At 44.1% G+C, this 13,184-nt stretch overlaps 3 protein-coding genes across 5 annotated transcripts in view; 2 read left to right on the top strand and 1 right to left on the bottom strand.

Annotated features, from left to right (window-relative positions):
• Positions 1-39: 39 nt before the first annotated feature.
• NUDT1 (nudix hydrolase 1) lies at positions 40-4,253 on the bottom strand. Its single transcript, XM_042437590.1, has 4 exons — positions 4,067-4,253; positions 2,701-2,860; positions 1,192-1,337; positions 40-519 (listed from the first exon to the last, which is right to left on the bottom strand). The coding sequence occupies exons 2-4, from the start codon at positions 2,850-2,852 to the stop codon at positions 347-349; spliced, it is 471 nt and encodes a 156-aa protein (XP_042293524.1). The 5' UTR covers positions 2,853-2,860; positions 4,067-4,253; the 3' UTR covers positions 40-346.
• On the top strand, positions 4,229-8,768 carry MRM2 (mitochondrial rRNA methyltransferase 2). The gene is made up of 3 exons (XM_042437589.1): positions 4,229-4,358; positions 5,636-5,925; positions 7,972-8,768. The coding sequence occupies exons 1-3, from the start codon at positions 4,351-4,353 to the stop codon at positions 8,397-8,399; spliced, it is 726 nt and encodes a 241-aa protein (XP_042293523.1). The 5' UTR covers positions 4,229-4,350; the 3' UTR covers positions 8,400-8,768.
• Positions 8,769-9,947: 1,179 nt separating this feature from the next.
• MAD1L1 (mitotic arrest deficient 1 like 1) overlaps positions 9,948-13,184 on the top strand; it is a 344,649-nt gene continuing 341,412 nt past the window's right edge. For 2 of the 3 annotated variants that reach the window (XM_042437442.1, XM_042437440.1), the window contains exons 1-3: positions 9,948-10,033; positions 11,320-11,482; positions 12,988-13,128. In XM_042437442.1, the coding sequence (XP_042293376.1) occupies positions 10,017-10,033; positions 11,320-11,482; positions 12,988-13,128 (321 nt within the window). In that variant the 5' untranslated portion in view covers positions 9,948-10,016. Of the gene's footprint in view, positions 10,034-10,128; positions 10,226-11,319; positions 11,483-12,987; positions 13,129-13,184 lie in introns of those variants that run through there. The other variant, XM_042437441.1, reaches the window with a different exon arrangement.

Here is a 13,184-nt window from a genome sequence, read left to right as displayed (position 1 = left end):
TATGAGGGATGCATTTCATCATGCCACCAAGTAAAATGAGCCAGCGGCGATAGCAATAACCCAGCCAGAAGAGAGTAGTACCTCATAGTGTCAAAGTAATAGCAACATGGATCGAGGTTGGGAACAACAATAGATTAATATACAGCCATTGAACATGCATGTATAAGAATGGTCCTTTATTTCCCTACAACTGTTGTCTGCCCAGTGTCCAATTGTTACTGAGTTGTTTCCTTTGCTAAGGAGCTGATAACAAGGGCTATTTGTATGAAAGTTGGCTTGCCTCTTTGCCCAATATGGGCTATGGTTTAAATTCAGCCAGGGAGCTTGCGTTGTTTTCAGCATCTTCTTATACCTTCTCCACCTCTTTCAGGGTGTAGTCTAAGATCGTGGTCTGCCCCTGGAACTTAAAATAGCCAATGAACAATTTCTTTTGGAGCAGAAGAGGAAACCAGTAGATATCATCTGGCCACATGTTCTTGAAAGGCACCTGGTCTAGTTCAAACCACTGTGGGCGCATTTCTATAAAGGGAGGGGAAATAGATAAAGAATTAAAGATGGAAACAGATCAAGCTTAGCAATCTAGATCAGGGGAGAGTGACTGGGGTAGGCTAGGAGGCTGCATCGGACACCCCAGGAGAATGTGGAAGGTTGTGCCCCAGCCACCCCATCAGTAGACAAATGAATGAATAAATATGGGTTTTGCCCCCAAAAACCCTTTAGGAGGCATTTTCACCGTGTTTTTAGACCTTTCTGTGCAATTTTAGGTCCAGGACAGGCCTTTTTAAACAACAGGAAGAGATCAGAAATTGCTTTGTGACTCAGAAAAGGCTTCTCCAGAGGGAGAGGGGGGAAATGTGGAAGAACTTCCTCCATGTCTCCTAGAGGGCATTTTGGGGCCATGATTCCCTGGGTGCCGAGGAGGCATCCAAAGATGGTGGAAATACAATCCACATCCCACCTAGACAGCATTTTGGAGTATTTGTAATTTTTTTAGTCTCAGGGGTTGGGGAGCCCACAAAGATGTCCCTGGGGTAGCCATATGTATCTTAATGGGCTCTTCAGAAGCATAAAATCTCAAATTGTTAAATTTTAATAAATCAGGAAGAGTATAAAAAAATTGCAAAGCACAACCACTTCAAGAAGAAGGAAAGGAGGAGCACAACCACGCCGCCCTCCCGACTTCATTCCTACCGTCACTTTCTGTGGGATCTCCTTGGAAACTGTCAGCACGGAAGATGTGGACCTCCATCAGCTCTGTGTTGCCCACAAACTCAAAGGTGATCTTGCCCATCTTTTCTATAGAGTCCACTGTCAGTCCACTTTCTTCCTGTAACTCCCTGAATGGTTGGAGCAAAAGTAATGCTGATATTCTGGGCAGAAAAAAACCCCAAAACCAAAACCTATTCCCCCACTTCCAATACAATATCCATTACCAAATCTACTTGTATCGCCTCCAGTGAAGTCAGTTCTCAGTACACAATGACGCGTGCAAATCAGGTGTAAGCTTTGAGATCACATGCGTGTTCTCTCTCTTTTCTTCCCTTCCATTTTAAATGCCATGGCTCCATCCTACAGAATCCTGGGATTTGTGGTTTTGTGTGGCATCAGCACTGGCAGAAAAGGCTAAAGATTTTGTAAAACTACAAACTCCATAAGATGAAGCTATCTGTAGCACTTAAAGTGGTGCCAAACTGCATTATTTCTACAATGTGTCACTTCATCCTGCAATTTAAACTGTTTTCTCTGGCCCTGACACTGGCAAAACTATTTCATTATTCTTCCAACCAAGAGTAAATTGCTAATACTTTCCAAGCTGGTGGCTGTTTACCCCAGTGCTGTTAATTAGGCCTGTCTTTAACATGAGAAATGCAAGCAGCTGGATATTTCTGGCAGTCAGTCCCCATTAACGATAATGGGAACCCTGACTATGGCCTCAGCATCTCTTTGGCGTTTCTCTGATGGCTTCCATTTTTCAGAATTAGCCTCTTGATTTAATGTTTTGGCTAATTTTAGAGCATATTCCTGGAATATGTGCTGACAGCCTCTAAAAGAAAAGGCATCATCTCGGCCACAGAGCTAACAGCTTCACACTGCCGGCTGTGATAATGGGGCTGTTGTGGAAGATGTCACAATAGCTTCTGCAGGGCAGCGGATCGCTTTCCTGAGCAGCAGAAAGAGAGGAAGGGCGTTTGCAGCGAAGATGAGAATCGGTGAATAATTAGAGATGGTTGAAGTAACTGTTTTATGATTCTAATTAAAAAAGATAAAAAGCTGAAATCAAGTCAAATGTTGTGACAACTGGATCTTAGAGGTCTCACATTGATACGGCTGTAGGAGTCAAAGTCAATTTGATGACAAATAAGAACAAATTACAGCTGGCCCTCTGTATCCCCAGATTCCATCATCCACCACTGGAAAATATTTTCCTTTCCTCAGGAAAATCCAAAAAGCAAACTTTGATTTTTGCCATTTTTAATAAGGGACAGTAAAGAACGAGAGAGAATGTAACTTAAGTTTCAAATAATGTTTACCTAAATGAACTTGTGTATTTTTGCAGATAAAAAAAAATTATCTCTCTCTACAAAAAAAGTGCATATAATAAAAAAGAAAAATGACAGTCCCTTAAAGACAACACAAAGACCTGGGCTTTTCTGGTTGTTTAAAGCAACTGATGTAGAAATACAGTATTTCCATTCTCACCTTCTCGCCGCCTGCTCAATGGTTTCACCCGGCTGCACTTTTCCTCCGAATCCATTCCAGAGACCAGCCCCAAAGCCACGTTTCTTCATGCCCAGCAGGACTCGCTGTGGCTGTACCACCAGCACCAGGGTGAATAACTTGGTCGTCAGCATGTTGCACACTGTGAGAAGGACCCCAACTATCAGTCACACATTTAGTAAATTACAACACCGAGAAGATTTATAGCAAACATCAAAGGCCATTCCTAGAGCTTGAAGATACCCCCAAGGGCCATGCAGTCCAATCCCAATCTGCCATGCAGGAACACACAATCACAGCACCCATGACAGATGGCCATCCGGCCTCTGTTTAAAGGCTTCCAAAGAAGGAGACTCCGCCACTCTCCAAGGGAATGCATTCTGCTGACTAACAGCCCTTACTGTCAGGAGGTTCCTCCTAATGTTGAACTGGAATCTCTTTCCCTATAGCTTGCATCCATTGCTCAGTGTCCTAGTCTTGAACCCCAGACTCACCACTTGGAGGCTGTTGGCTCCAGGCTCAATAGGCTTAAGACTTTAGTTGAGGAGAGGCAGGAAATAAATAAATATTATTATTATTATTATTATTGAGAGATCTGGTAGCACCTTTTAGACTCAATGAAAGAAAGAATTGGCAGCATGAGCTTTCCTAGACTTCAGTCTACTTCCTCAGATGCATTTGGTGGGAGCGCAAGCCAGGGACAGACACACACATAGATATGCCATTGGTATCGGAGGATATTCCATACACAAAGGATTTGTAATTTGAATTGGCATCCTCACATACCAATGGTGTGTGTGTGTGTGTGTGTGTGTGTGTGTGTGTATATATGTATGACTGTGCCTGGCTTCACTCCACCAAATGCATCTAAAGAAGTAGACTGAAGTCTATGAAAGCTCATGCTGCCAACTTCTTTCTTTCAGTGAGTCTCAAAGGTGCTACGAGATCCCTCTACGTACTGATTCTACAGACTAACATGGCTATATCTTTGCATTTTACAACCACCACTATTATTATTATTATTATTATTATCATTATTATTATTATTATTATTTAGAGTACTGGTTTACAGACTTTAGTCCTCCAGCTCTTTTGGACTCCAGCTCCCTCTGAGATTTTGGTGGAGTCTTCTCCTTTGGAGGCCTTTAAACAGAGGCTGGGTGGCCATCTGTCAATGGGGATGCTTTGATTGAGAGTTCCTGCATGGCAGAAGAAGGGGGTTGGACTGGAGGGCTTTTGGGGGATTTCTTCCAACTCTATCGTTCTTTGATTCTACCCCAAGGAACCCCTGTTTCCCCTGCAGTGAACCATCCTCTCCCTCCCCATTCCTTGAATAAGAAACCCTTACCTCTAAAAGGCAATGCAAATGGGAGAGGGGTTTAAAGCTTGGGAGCTGCTGGCCTGGCAACAAGGCGGGAAACAAACCCGGAGGAGGAGGGTTCAGGAGGACAGGCTCCTCCTTAAAGAGGAACAAGGGGAAGATCTGGCTTCAAACCTCTTCCTCTCTCTGATGCCTCGGATGGGGACTGATTCTGAGGCGGAACCTTGGAGCAAGGGACTCTGTTTCCCGGGGAAACTTAAGCGGACGGACCCTTTTGGTGCAACAGAGAAAAGGGTCCCCCATAGATTTCCATGGAGAGGCAAGTATTGAAGAGCAGGCAAAGGGGACTCACAAGGAGGGTGACCGTGCGTCCTCCTTTTCCCGGACATGGCCTCCATTTCTGTCCAGGAGGAACTCTAAAACGTCCTCCATTCTGAGCATGGTTAAGAAGCATGGATTGATATTTATATGAGTGTTTTTTAGGTTTTACAGTGTTTGTTTGTGCCCTACATAATGTCCTACATGCCTTGTCCTCCTTTGAGGCTAGGCAGGGAGGCCAGTGTCCTCCTTTTCCAGGACATGTCCCCCATTTGCAACCTTCTGCCCAGGAGGGATTCCAAAACGTCCTCCAGTTTGAGCATGGCTAAGAAGTGTCACTTGATGATGTTCATGTTGTAGTCAGAGTTTCTAGCATTAAAAAGAACGATGGGAGGTACTCAAGAGATCTTGCAGCAACTTTGAGACTGACTGAAGGAAAGGCGTTGGCAGCCTGAGCTTCCCTAGACTTCAGTCTACTTCCTCAGATGCATATATCCATCTATACAAGTACATTCCTTAACTCAGTAGGAAATGCATCTGAGGAAGTAGACTGAAGTCTAGGGAAGCTCAGGCTGCCAGCTTCTTTCTTTTAGAGAGCCTCAGAGGTGCTACAAGATCTCTATACACTACATACTGATTCTACAGACTAACACAGCTATATCTTTGAATTATACCTATTACTGGCCTGTTACAGACTGCCAAAATAAAGCTGCTTTGAGTCTCTTTGGAGGTATGCTGTTTAAATGATGCATGCATCCTAAGAATCTGGAGGCTGCACCAAAGCTGCACTCCAGTGCTTAGGAATGGAGTGTGGCTTTGGCGCGACCTCCGGATTCTTAGGACCCATGCATCATTTAAATAGCATACCTCCAAAGAGACCCGAAGCAGCTTTATTTTGGCAGTCTGTAGCAGGCCATAGTTTACCTATTGTTCTTTTTAGTCGGCATGTTCAGCAATACATGAGCTTTTGTTCTTTCTTTCAGTTTGTCTCAGAGGTGCTACAAGATCTGGCTACATACTCATTCTACAGACTAACATGGCTATATCTTTGAATTCTGCCACTATGGGAAGTACTCAGTGTATGAATTCTCAGTATATAAAGAATACCTTCCGTCATTCATTTTGAATGAGGCTGAGAACATCTGACTTGCCCAAGGCAACCTAGAATTTGAATGCTGGTCTGCAGAGTCATAGTCCAGCCTTCACACCACTACACCACATTGGCTCTCCAAAGGTATTCTATACATCAAATAAATAGTCTGTGTTCCTTTCCTACAGGTATTGGAGGCTATCATGTCTTTTCCTGCAGTGCCAAAGGATCCACACTGCAGTGCCACATCTGAAAAGCAAAACAGGAACAGAGCATCGATGGCTGGAGCGGCATTTCAAGGACCTCTATGTGAAGAAAGCCAAGCAGCAGAGCTATCGTTGCCGGAGTGCCTTCAAACTGCTGGAAATAGATGACAAATACAGGATCCTTCATCCTGGGCTGCATGTGCTAGACTGTGGCACAGCCCCAGGTGCTTGGGCTCAGGTTGCTGTCCAGAGAGTCAATGCTGCTGGCTTTGGTGAGTGTGTCTAGACCAGTCTTGCTCAGGTTGGTGCCCTCCAATATGCTGAGAGGATAGTTCTCATAAACCACAGTGGGATAATGGGAACTGTAGTCTCACACATTTGGAAGGATTCAGAACAAAGAAAGTTTGATATAGAAGTCTTGTAGAACCTTTGAGATTAACTGGAGGAAAAAAGAAGTTGGCAGCATGAGCTTTTTGTAGACTAAAGTCTACTTCCTCCGATGCATTTGAAGAAGTAGACTTTAGTCTACGAAAGCTCATTCTACTAGGCAACCATCCAAAGGGAACTCCAAGAACGTAGTCAGTAAACAGACCAAGTTCCTAGGCTATTAGACAGTATGAACAGGAACATGAGGCACAAATGTTGCTTCTACCAAGAAGTTCAGTTATCAGCAACAGCTTCCTGAGGGAGGTGCTGGACTGTTTATGGTCTGGCAGCCTCCTGAGGATGCTGTTTGATTGATGAGCATTTTAGATATAAATGCTCAGAGTGTCTCTACTCCTCCTTTGCTTGACAACACTCTGCCAGGGTAAATACAGCCACTGTCTGTGGCTGCGACTGCTGGGTGGCCTTGCCATCTGCCTCTGACACTGGCATGTCTCCTTCTTCCTCTGTGTCTCTGAGTATTCACTATCTGTGTCAGAGTCTGCACCGGGGTCACGGAGGCAGGGCATGACACACATCTATTTCTATTTAAATAAGCCATGAAGGGAATGCTGTTAAAACAACCATGGTATTTGACTGGGAAACATCTTTTGTCTTCAAAGAATTGTCTTCTCACTACATCCAAATACTTCATTTCCATATCTGGGTTTTTCTCTCTGGAAAATGGTGGCAACGACCATCTCAGAGGAGCTCGATTTAATCAATTAATGTCAAGCAAAAGTGCATTGGCAGCAGAAAGTGTTGTCACTTGTTGGCCGAATTCAGAGCAGCCTGACAACGACAAGACAGTGATCGATGAAGATGATTTCTGAAATATTGATCTTTGCACAGCGCCTTGCTTTTAAAATAGTTTGTTCCCCGGGTGCTAAAAATAATGTTTATATGGTGGGAATGGATTAGCATTCTGGGCAAGGATGGACCTGGCAGCATTTTGTCAGTATCTGTGTAGGAGGGCTGCAAATCATGAGTGCAAGCAAGTTTCTTAAAGCGTGTTGAAGGCTGGGTGGGAAAATGCTATCTTGCAAATCTGTGTGCAGGTTTTATCTTCTTTCAGCGGCCAAGCTCCAGTAGCGTATATTCATGTTCGACATTAGTGGAAATGGGAATTTCATCAGAATCAGCAGGAAATATCCCAATTGAAGCAGGACACTAGATAGTGCTGTAAAGGAAGAAGGGGGCCATTCTTGCCTCCCTAGGCTAAAAATGAGTTCCAGAACCTACACCCCCATAGTTCAGAATAGTTATTTAGTGTATGAAACCTCTGTATCTGAGTACCTATTAGGTTTGTATTAAACAATGAGTTTTACTAAAAATGTGCTTTTATAGAATATTCAACATTTTATCTAGGAACTGTATGTGTTTTTGCCTTCACGCTGCCTGTCGACATATAGCAACCCCATGAATTTCATAGGGTTTACTTAGGCAAGGAATGCTCAATGATAATGATAATAATTTTATTTCTTACCCGCCTCTCCTCATGGTTCGAGAAAGGTTACAACATAGTTAAAACACAGTTTTGCCAGTTCTTCCTCTGAACTGGAACCTACAGCACCTGGTATTTGTTGGTAGTCTCCCATCCAAGTACTAACCAGAGGCGACCCTGCTTAGTATCCAAGATCACAGGATCTGGTGACATTAGGATATTTAAATCATTGTAATTGAATTTTCAGATAAAAGATTTAAACCATGATTTGATTTAAAATTATTTCAATTAAATCAAATCAAATCCCACTTTATGTTGATTTTTGTCTTTCTTCCAGCGAGACTATACAAGTCCCCTCCTTCCCTTACTCCATCCTCACAAGAACCCTGTTAGGTAGGCCAAGCTCAGAAGGAATGTCAGACTCATCTTGCGTGGTCTCTTTGCTTCCTAGATCCAGATGCACCTGTCGGTTTTGTTCTTGGGGTTGACCTGCTTCACATTTCCCCTTTGGAAGGAGCTGTCTTTTTACCTCATGCGGATCTCACAGACCCAAGCACCCAAACGAAAATCCAGGAGGTGCTCCCCAAAGGGAAAGCGGACGTCATCCTGAGCGACATGGCGCCCAACGCAACTGGGATCCGAGAACTCGATCACGAGAAGTTAATCCGGCTCTGCTTGTCCCTGATGGATCTCGCCCCGTGCGTTTTGCGGCCCGGAGGGACCATGCTTTGTAAGCTCTGGGAGTGTAAGGAGAGCCGTTTCCTCCAGAAGAGACTCATGCAAGACTTCAGAGAAGTGAGAAACGTCAAGCCTCAAGCCAGCAGGAAAGAATCGGCTGAGATGTATTACTTGGCAAAGCTATACAAATCAAGAACGTAATGCACGGTGCGAGAAGGGCTGATGTCCTCAGGAATGTTTTCTGTGTACACACTGAATAGTTGCTGTCAAGAATGTCAATCACTTAAGATTGGGCCAAAAGATGGACATTTTTTGTGGACTGTTTTACAAAGCTTGCCTTCCAAAATACCTTTCATTTGTCAACTGTTTATGAAGGTATTAGGTCTTCCGCATTTTCAGCTGAGCTAAAAGATTCTTGATCAGTCACTGGTGTCCACTTTGAGAGATTCTCTATATGTTGGCTTTCACATCCGTTTTCAATAAAGGTCTAAAATGCACCGTAGAAACACGCTCGTCCCTCTGCTTTTGTGGCTTTGACTTTTGCGGTTTTGATTATTCATGGATTTTATTAATACGTTCTTTTTAGGAATATCTAGGTCCTTCAGCACAACTCTATCTATGGTCAACTTTAACCAAAAGTCACACTGAAGGACCTAGAGGTTCCTAGAGAGAACACTCCACTCGGCATTTGTGGCTCCTCCAATGCAGTTCTATGGTCAATGTCTGGCAGATGTTGACCACAGAGTTGCACTGGAGGACCAGAGGGATGTTCTCTCAGGTAAAAACCATAGTGGTTTTTGTCATTAGCACTTTTTCCACAGTCACGGGGGTCCTGTGCCCCTAAACCCAGTGAATGTGGACGACTGTAATCCAGTTTGAGAGTGCTTTAACTGCCTTGGCTCAGTGCTAGGGAACCTTGAAAACAGTGCAGTGGGACCTTGTTATCTGCTTTGGTTTGGTTCCAGGATCCTCTGTGGATAACAAAATCCGGGGATGCTCAAGTCCCATTAAATATAATGGCAGAGCACTATGGTGTCCCTTATATAAAATGGCAAAATCAAGGCTTTCTATTTGAAATATATATATGTGGAATATTTTCAAGCCATGGATGCTTGAATCTGTGGATAAGGAGGGACATAGTTTACTGTGGCACCTTAGAGAAGGCTCAATGTCTCACAAAACTACATTTCCCAGGATTCCCTAGCATTGAGCCAGGGCAGCTTAAAGGGGTCCAAAGTGGTTTATTTCTGCAGTGTGTTTTGGATCCCAGTCACTTATACAAAACCTGGAAATGGAGAAATACCCACCAAAGGCTTTTCTCCTATTTCACCCTCCTCTTAATTGAAACAAAGTTTAATGATTACATTGTGTTTCTTTGCCCTCTGGTTTTAAACTGCTGGGGTGTTTATTTTTCCCCTGCGTTATTTTATTTCAGAGTGATTTGCTTTACAGTATTAAAACAGAGAGCTGTTAAAAGAATAAAACACATTTTAAAAAGATAAAATTATCTTTATATATATATATATATACACACACACACACACACACACACACACACACACACTATCATGCCCGCCTATTCTAAACAATACGGCCGGATGAATAGAAGGAGAAGCCCTGCAAAGTATGCGCGCGATGTATATTCGACGCATTATGGTAACTGGGCGGGGCCGAAGCCGAGAAAGAATGAATGAAAGGCCCGCTGAGAGCGAGAGCGGAGCTCTCGCGGGAAGCGGGCGGGAAAGTCTCGCGAGAGCTGAGTCGAAGGAGAGGGAGATCCAATTCTAAGCATCAGCCGAAAGAGAGTCGCAGAGGAAGATGGCTGGCTGGGGAGGGTGAGTCTGGGAGCGCGGAGGGAGGCAGGCACGTGACCCGCCGCGACCCGCCAACGGTCGCGCCCCTCAGTCTCCTTTTCGCGCGTGCGCAGTGGGGCTTTTTGGGGGGCTCTCTGAGGGGGCTTTGCCTTTACCTTTGCATTTCGTCTCTTCCATTTTAGAAGACTAAACCTGACCCTGGGGATAATATTAGTTAGTACTTATGACGAAACTGAGCAGACTGTTCCTTAAAACATCCCTTTCAGCCCACTTTTGGGTTACTGAGTCCTCCCCAGAGCCTCCTTGAGCATGTCAAGAGTGCTTTCACTTTCTCTCTCTGTTCTTAAGGCCCTGTTCGTCCTCCTTGGTTCCTTTTATGTATCTAGCTCCTTTCTAAGCAGACACAACAGGAGAAAAAAACATGGCAGTAAATGGCTTTGGTGCATTTTGTTGCCTTTTTCTTCCTCCTAGAGGAAGCTAAACTGGAAACCAGACGAGTTTGTTTATATATATATATGTTGTTTGCAAATACAGTGTTTGGCTTCTGCAACAGACTATTTTAAGAGAGAGGGAGAGAGAGAGAGAAAGGAAACAGTTTCAACTCCAAAATGGGTTGTCTCTATAAACAATGGCTGAATGCCAGAGCTTTGTTTCCTGGGATGTTTCTCTTCAGACGGTGGCTCTCTGGAGGATTTTGCTTCAGTCCCATCACTCTTGGCCCTGATGGTCACTCTCCATAATGGAAGGCTTTCCATATAATCTCCATGTTCCCCAGAGACATTTTGGTTGTTGTGGCTGCATGCCTTCAAGCCCTTTCTGACTTGTGACGTCGAGGGCTTTTCATGGCCGGCGCCTATAGTTCTTTTTTTAGTGGGTTTTTGGGGCGATGTGGCCGTCTTCTAGAAAAGCTCCACTCTGCTCTGGGCCCACAACAAGCACCAGCGCCAGCCACAGACGCTGGCAAAACGTGGCCACAAAGCCCAAAAAGGTGCTACAAGATCTCTCTATGTACTGATTCCACAGACGAACAAAGCTGTATCTTTGAAATCTACCACAAGGCATTGGGCAGAGAGAGTACGGCCCTGTTGGTACTGGTGGATCATTCAGTGGCTTTAGATACTATTGACTGTATAGCATCCTTATGGGCCATGTCTTTGTGATCGGACTGGGGCACCATCTCAAAGAGCTTGGGAGCCCCGTGGGTCCAGTTTAAGAGAAGGATGGCATATAAAATCAAGTGTGGATGTAGCAAATCGCACACAGAAGTTTGTCCTTGGTTTTTCATTCCAACTTGTATGTCTTTGCAGAAGCCAGGCGCCCATGGAGGACCCAGAAGGAAACACCATGGTCTTCTCCATTCTGAAATCATTCAACAACTTCATGTCTCAGTCGGTGGAGCAAACATCTAATTTGGCCTCCCCAGAGTCTCCACAAGGCTCTCTCCACAAGAACTACCAGCAGATGATGAAGGTGAGACCTTGGTTTGGTTGCTCTTCAGCTCTTGCATTTAGCAAACTGAATAAGCATCTTCACTGTCAGAGAGGTCTGGAATAAAACCATTGCTTGAAGTCTGAGACCTCAGAGATTTTTTTTTGTATGACCAGAAATGATAATATTATGAAGTCGAAGGCTTTCATGGCCAGCATCCATAGATCTTTGTGGGTTTTTCAGGCTATGTGGCCATGTTCTAGGAGAGTTTCTTCCCGACGTTTTGTCAGCATCTGTGGATGGCATTTTCAGACAATGATATTATTTGCATTTCCTCCTGATGTTTCCTTAGCTGCAGTCCTCAAGGTACCTTTGGACACTCAGATAGGAAATAGATTTTCTACAACTCTTAACCTACCCTTTTGTAACACATAGGCCTGTTACAGACTGCCCAAATAAAGCTGCTTTGGGTCTCATCTGGATGTATGCTGTTTAAATGATGCATGCATCCTAAGAATCCGGAAGCTGCACCAAAGCTGCACTCTGGTGCTTAGGAATGGAGTGTGGCTTTGGCACAACCTCCGGACTCTTAGGACCCATGCATCATTTAAATAGCATACCTCCAAAGAGACCTAAAGCAGCTTTATTTTGGCAGTCTGTAACAGGCCATAGTATCTGGTTGACTTGGTCTTGAACGTGTTACCAAAGCCTATAAATGCACATTGTTTTCAGTGTTTTTAGCATTTTCAGTTAAGTTCACTTCTGGAGTCAAAACATTGACTGAGAGATCTGTGGGTTTAATTTATTTAGACTGTCGCCTTGCTTTTTTTTATAAATAGAGGGGAAATGATGCAAATAAGACACTTGTAAATGGATACTTCTCTGCTCTTCATAGTCTTAGTGGTGCATTGTGCATCCTCATAGAGTTTCATATTTCCATGTTTCTGCTGCCAATTGTAGGCTCCCCTTTCAAATTACTTTCATTGCATTTGTCAGTAATGGAGGTAGCTTACTGTGATGTGCAAATCATCTGCTATGCTTTTCCTTTACAAAAACAAATTGACTGCAGCTTTAATTCCTTGGCTAAGGTATGCTAAGAGGCTGATTTGGATGGAAACCAAAGGCCTCTGTAATCTGCACAATGTGGGGAATTCTCTTCCCAATTCATACATTTGAAGGAATCCTTTTCTGTTGGTTATAAGGAGCCCTGCTTCAGCATCTTTCATTTGTAACATGGGCTAAGAAGAAAGCTGCTTCATTCAGAGAGAGTGTTGGCTTTAAAATATAGATGTATCTGAAAAGGACTTGACAGGGCCTCTCATCCAAAGGGGTTGGTCAGTTCCACAGCTGCTGATCCTTAGCAGTGATGTAGCATCATGTGCTGCTGATGTTCACAATTTACTGAGCTCTTCTCCGGCTGGAATAAAGGGGGCAAAAGGAAAGGCTGAAACTTGCATCATTCCTAAAAGGGGTTGAGAAACTGCACTGAAAAGTCGTGGGAGTACAATTCATGACATGTTTTCCTTCCTTCCTTGGCAATGGATCAGCTGGAGGATCAGGCCGGAAAAATCCACTCCGGGGCCCGGCTCCTGCAGGTGGAACGGGAGAAAATGCAAATGGAGCTGAGTCACAAAAGGGCTCGCATTGAACTTGAGAAGGAGGCTAATACAAATGCGAGGAACTTTGAGGTGAGTCTGCTACTGACCGGGGCTGATTTGATCTGGTTGATTTGGTCCCGTGGTAT

Source organism: Sceloporus undulatus, chromosome 8 (genome assembly GCF_019175285.1).
Source record: "Sceloporus undulatus isolate JIND9_A2432 ecotype Alabama chromosome 8, SceUnd_v1.1, whole genome shotgun sequence".
Classification (NCBI taxonomy): Eukaryota; Metazoa; Chordata; class Lepidosauria; order Squamata; family Phrynosomatidae; genus Sceloporus; species Sceloporus undulatus.
The sequence above is the reverse complement of the archived record's forward strand: the minus strand, read 5'-3'. Positions and strand labels throughout refer to the sequence as shown.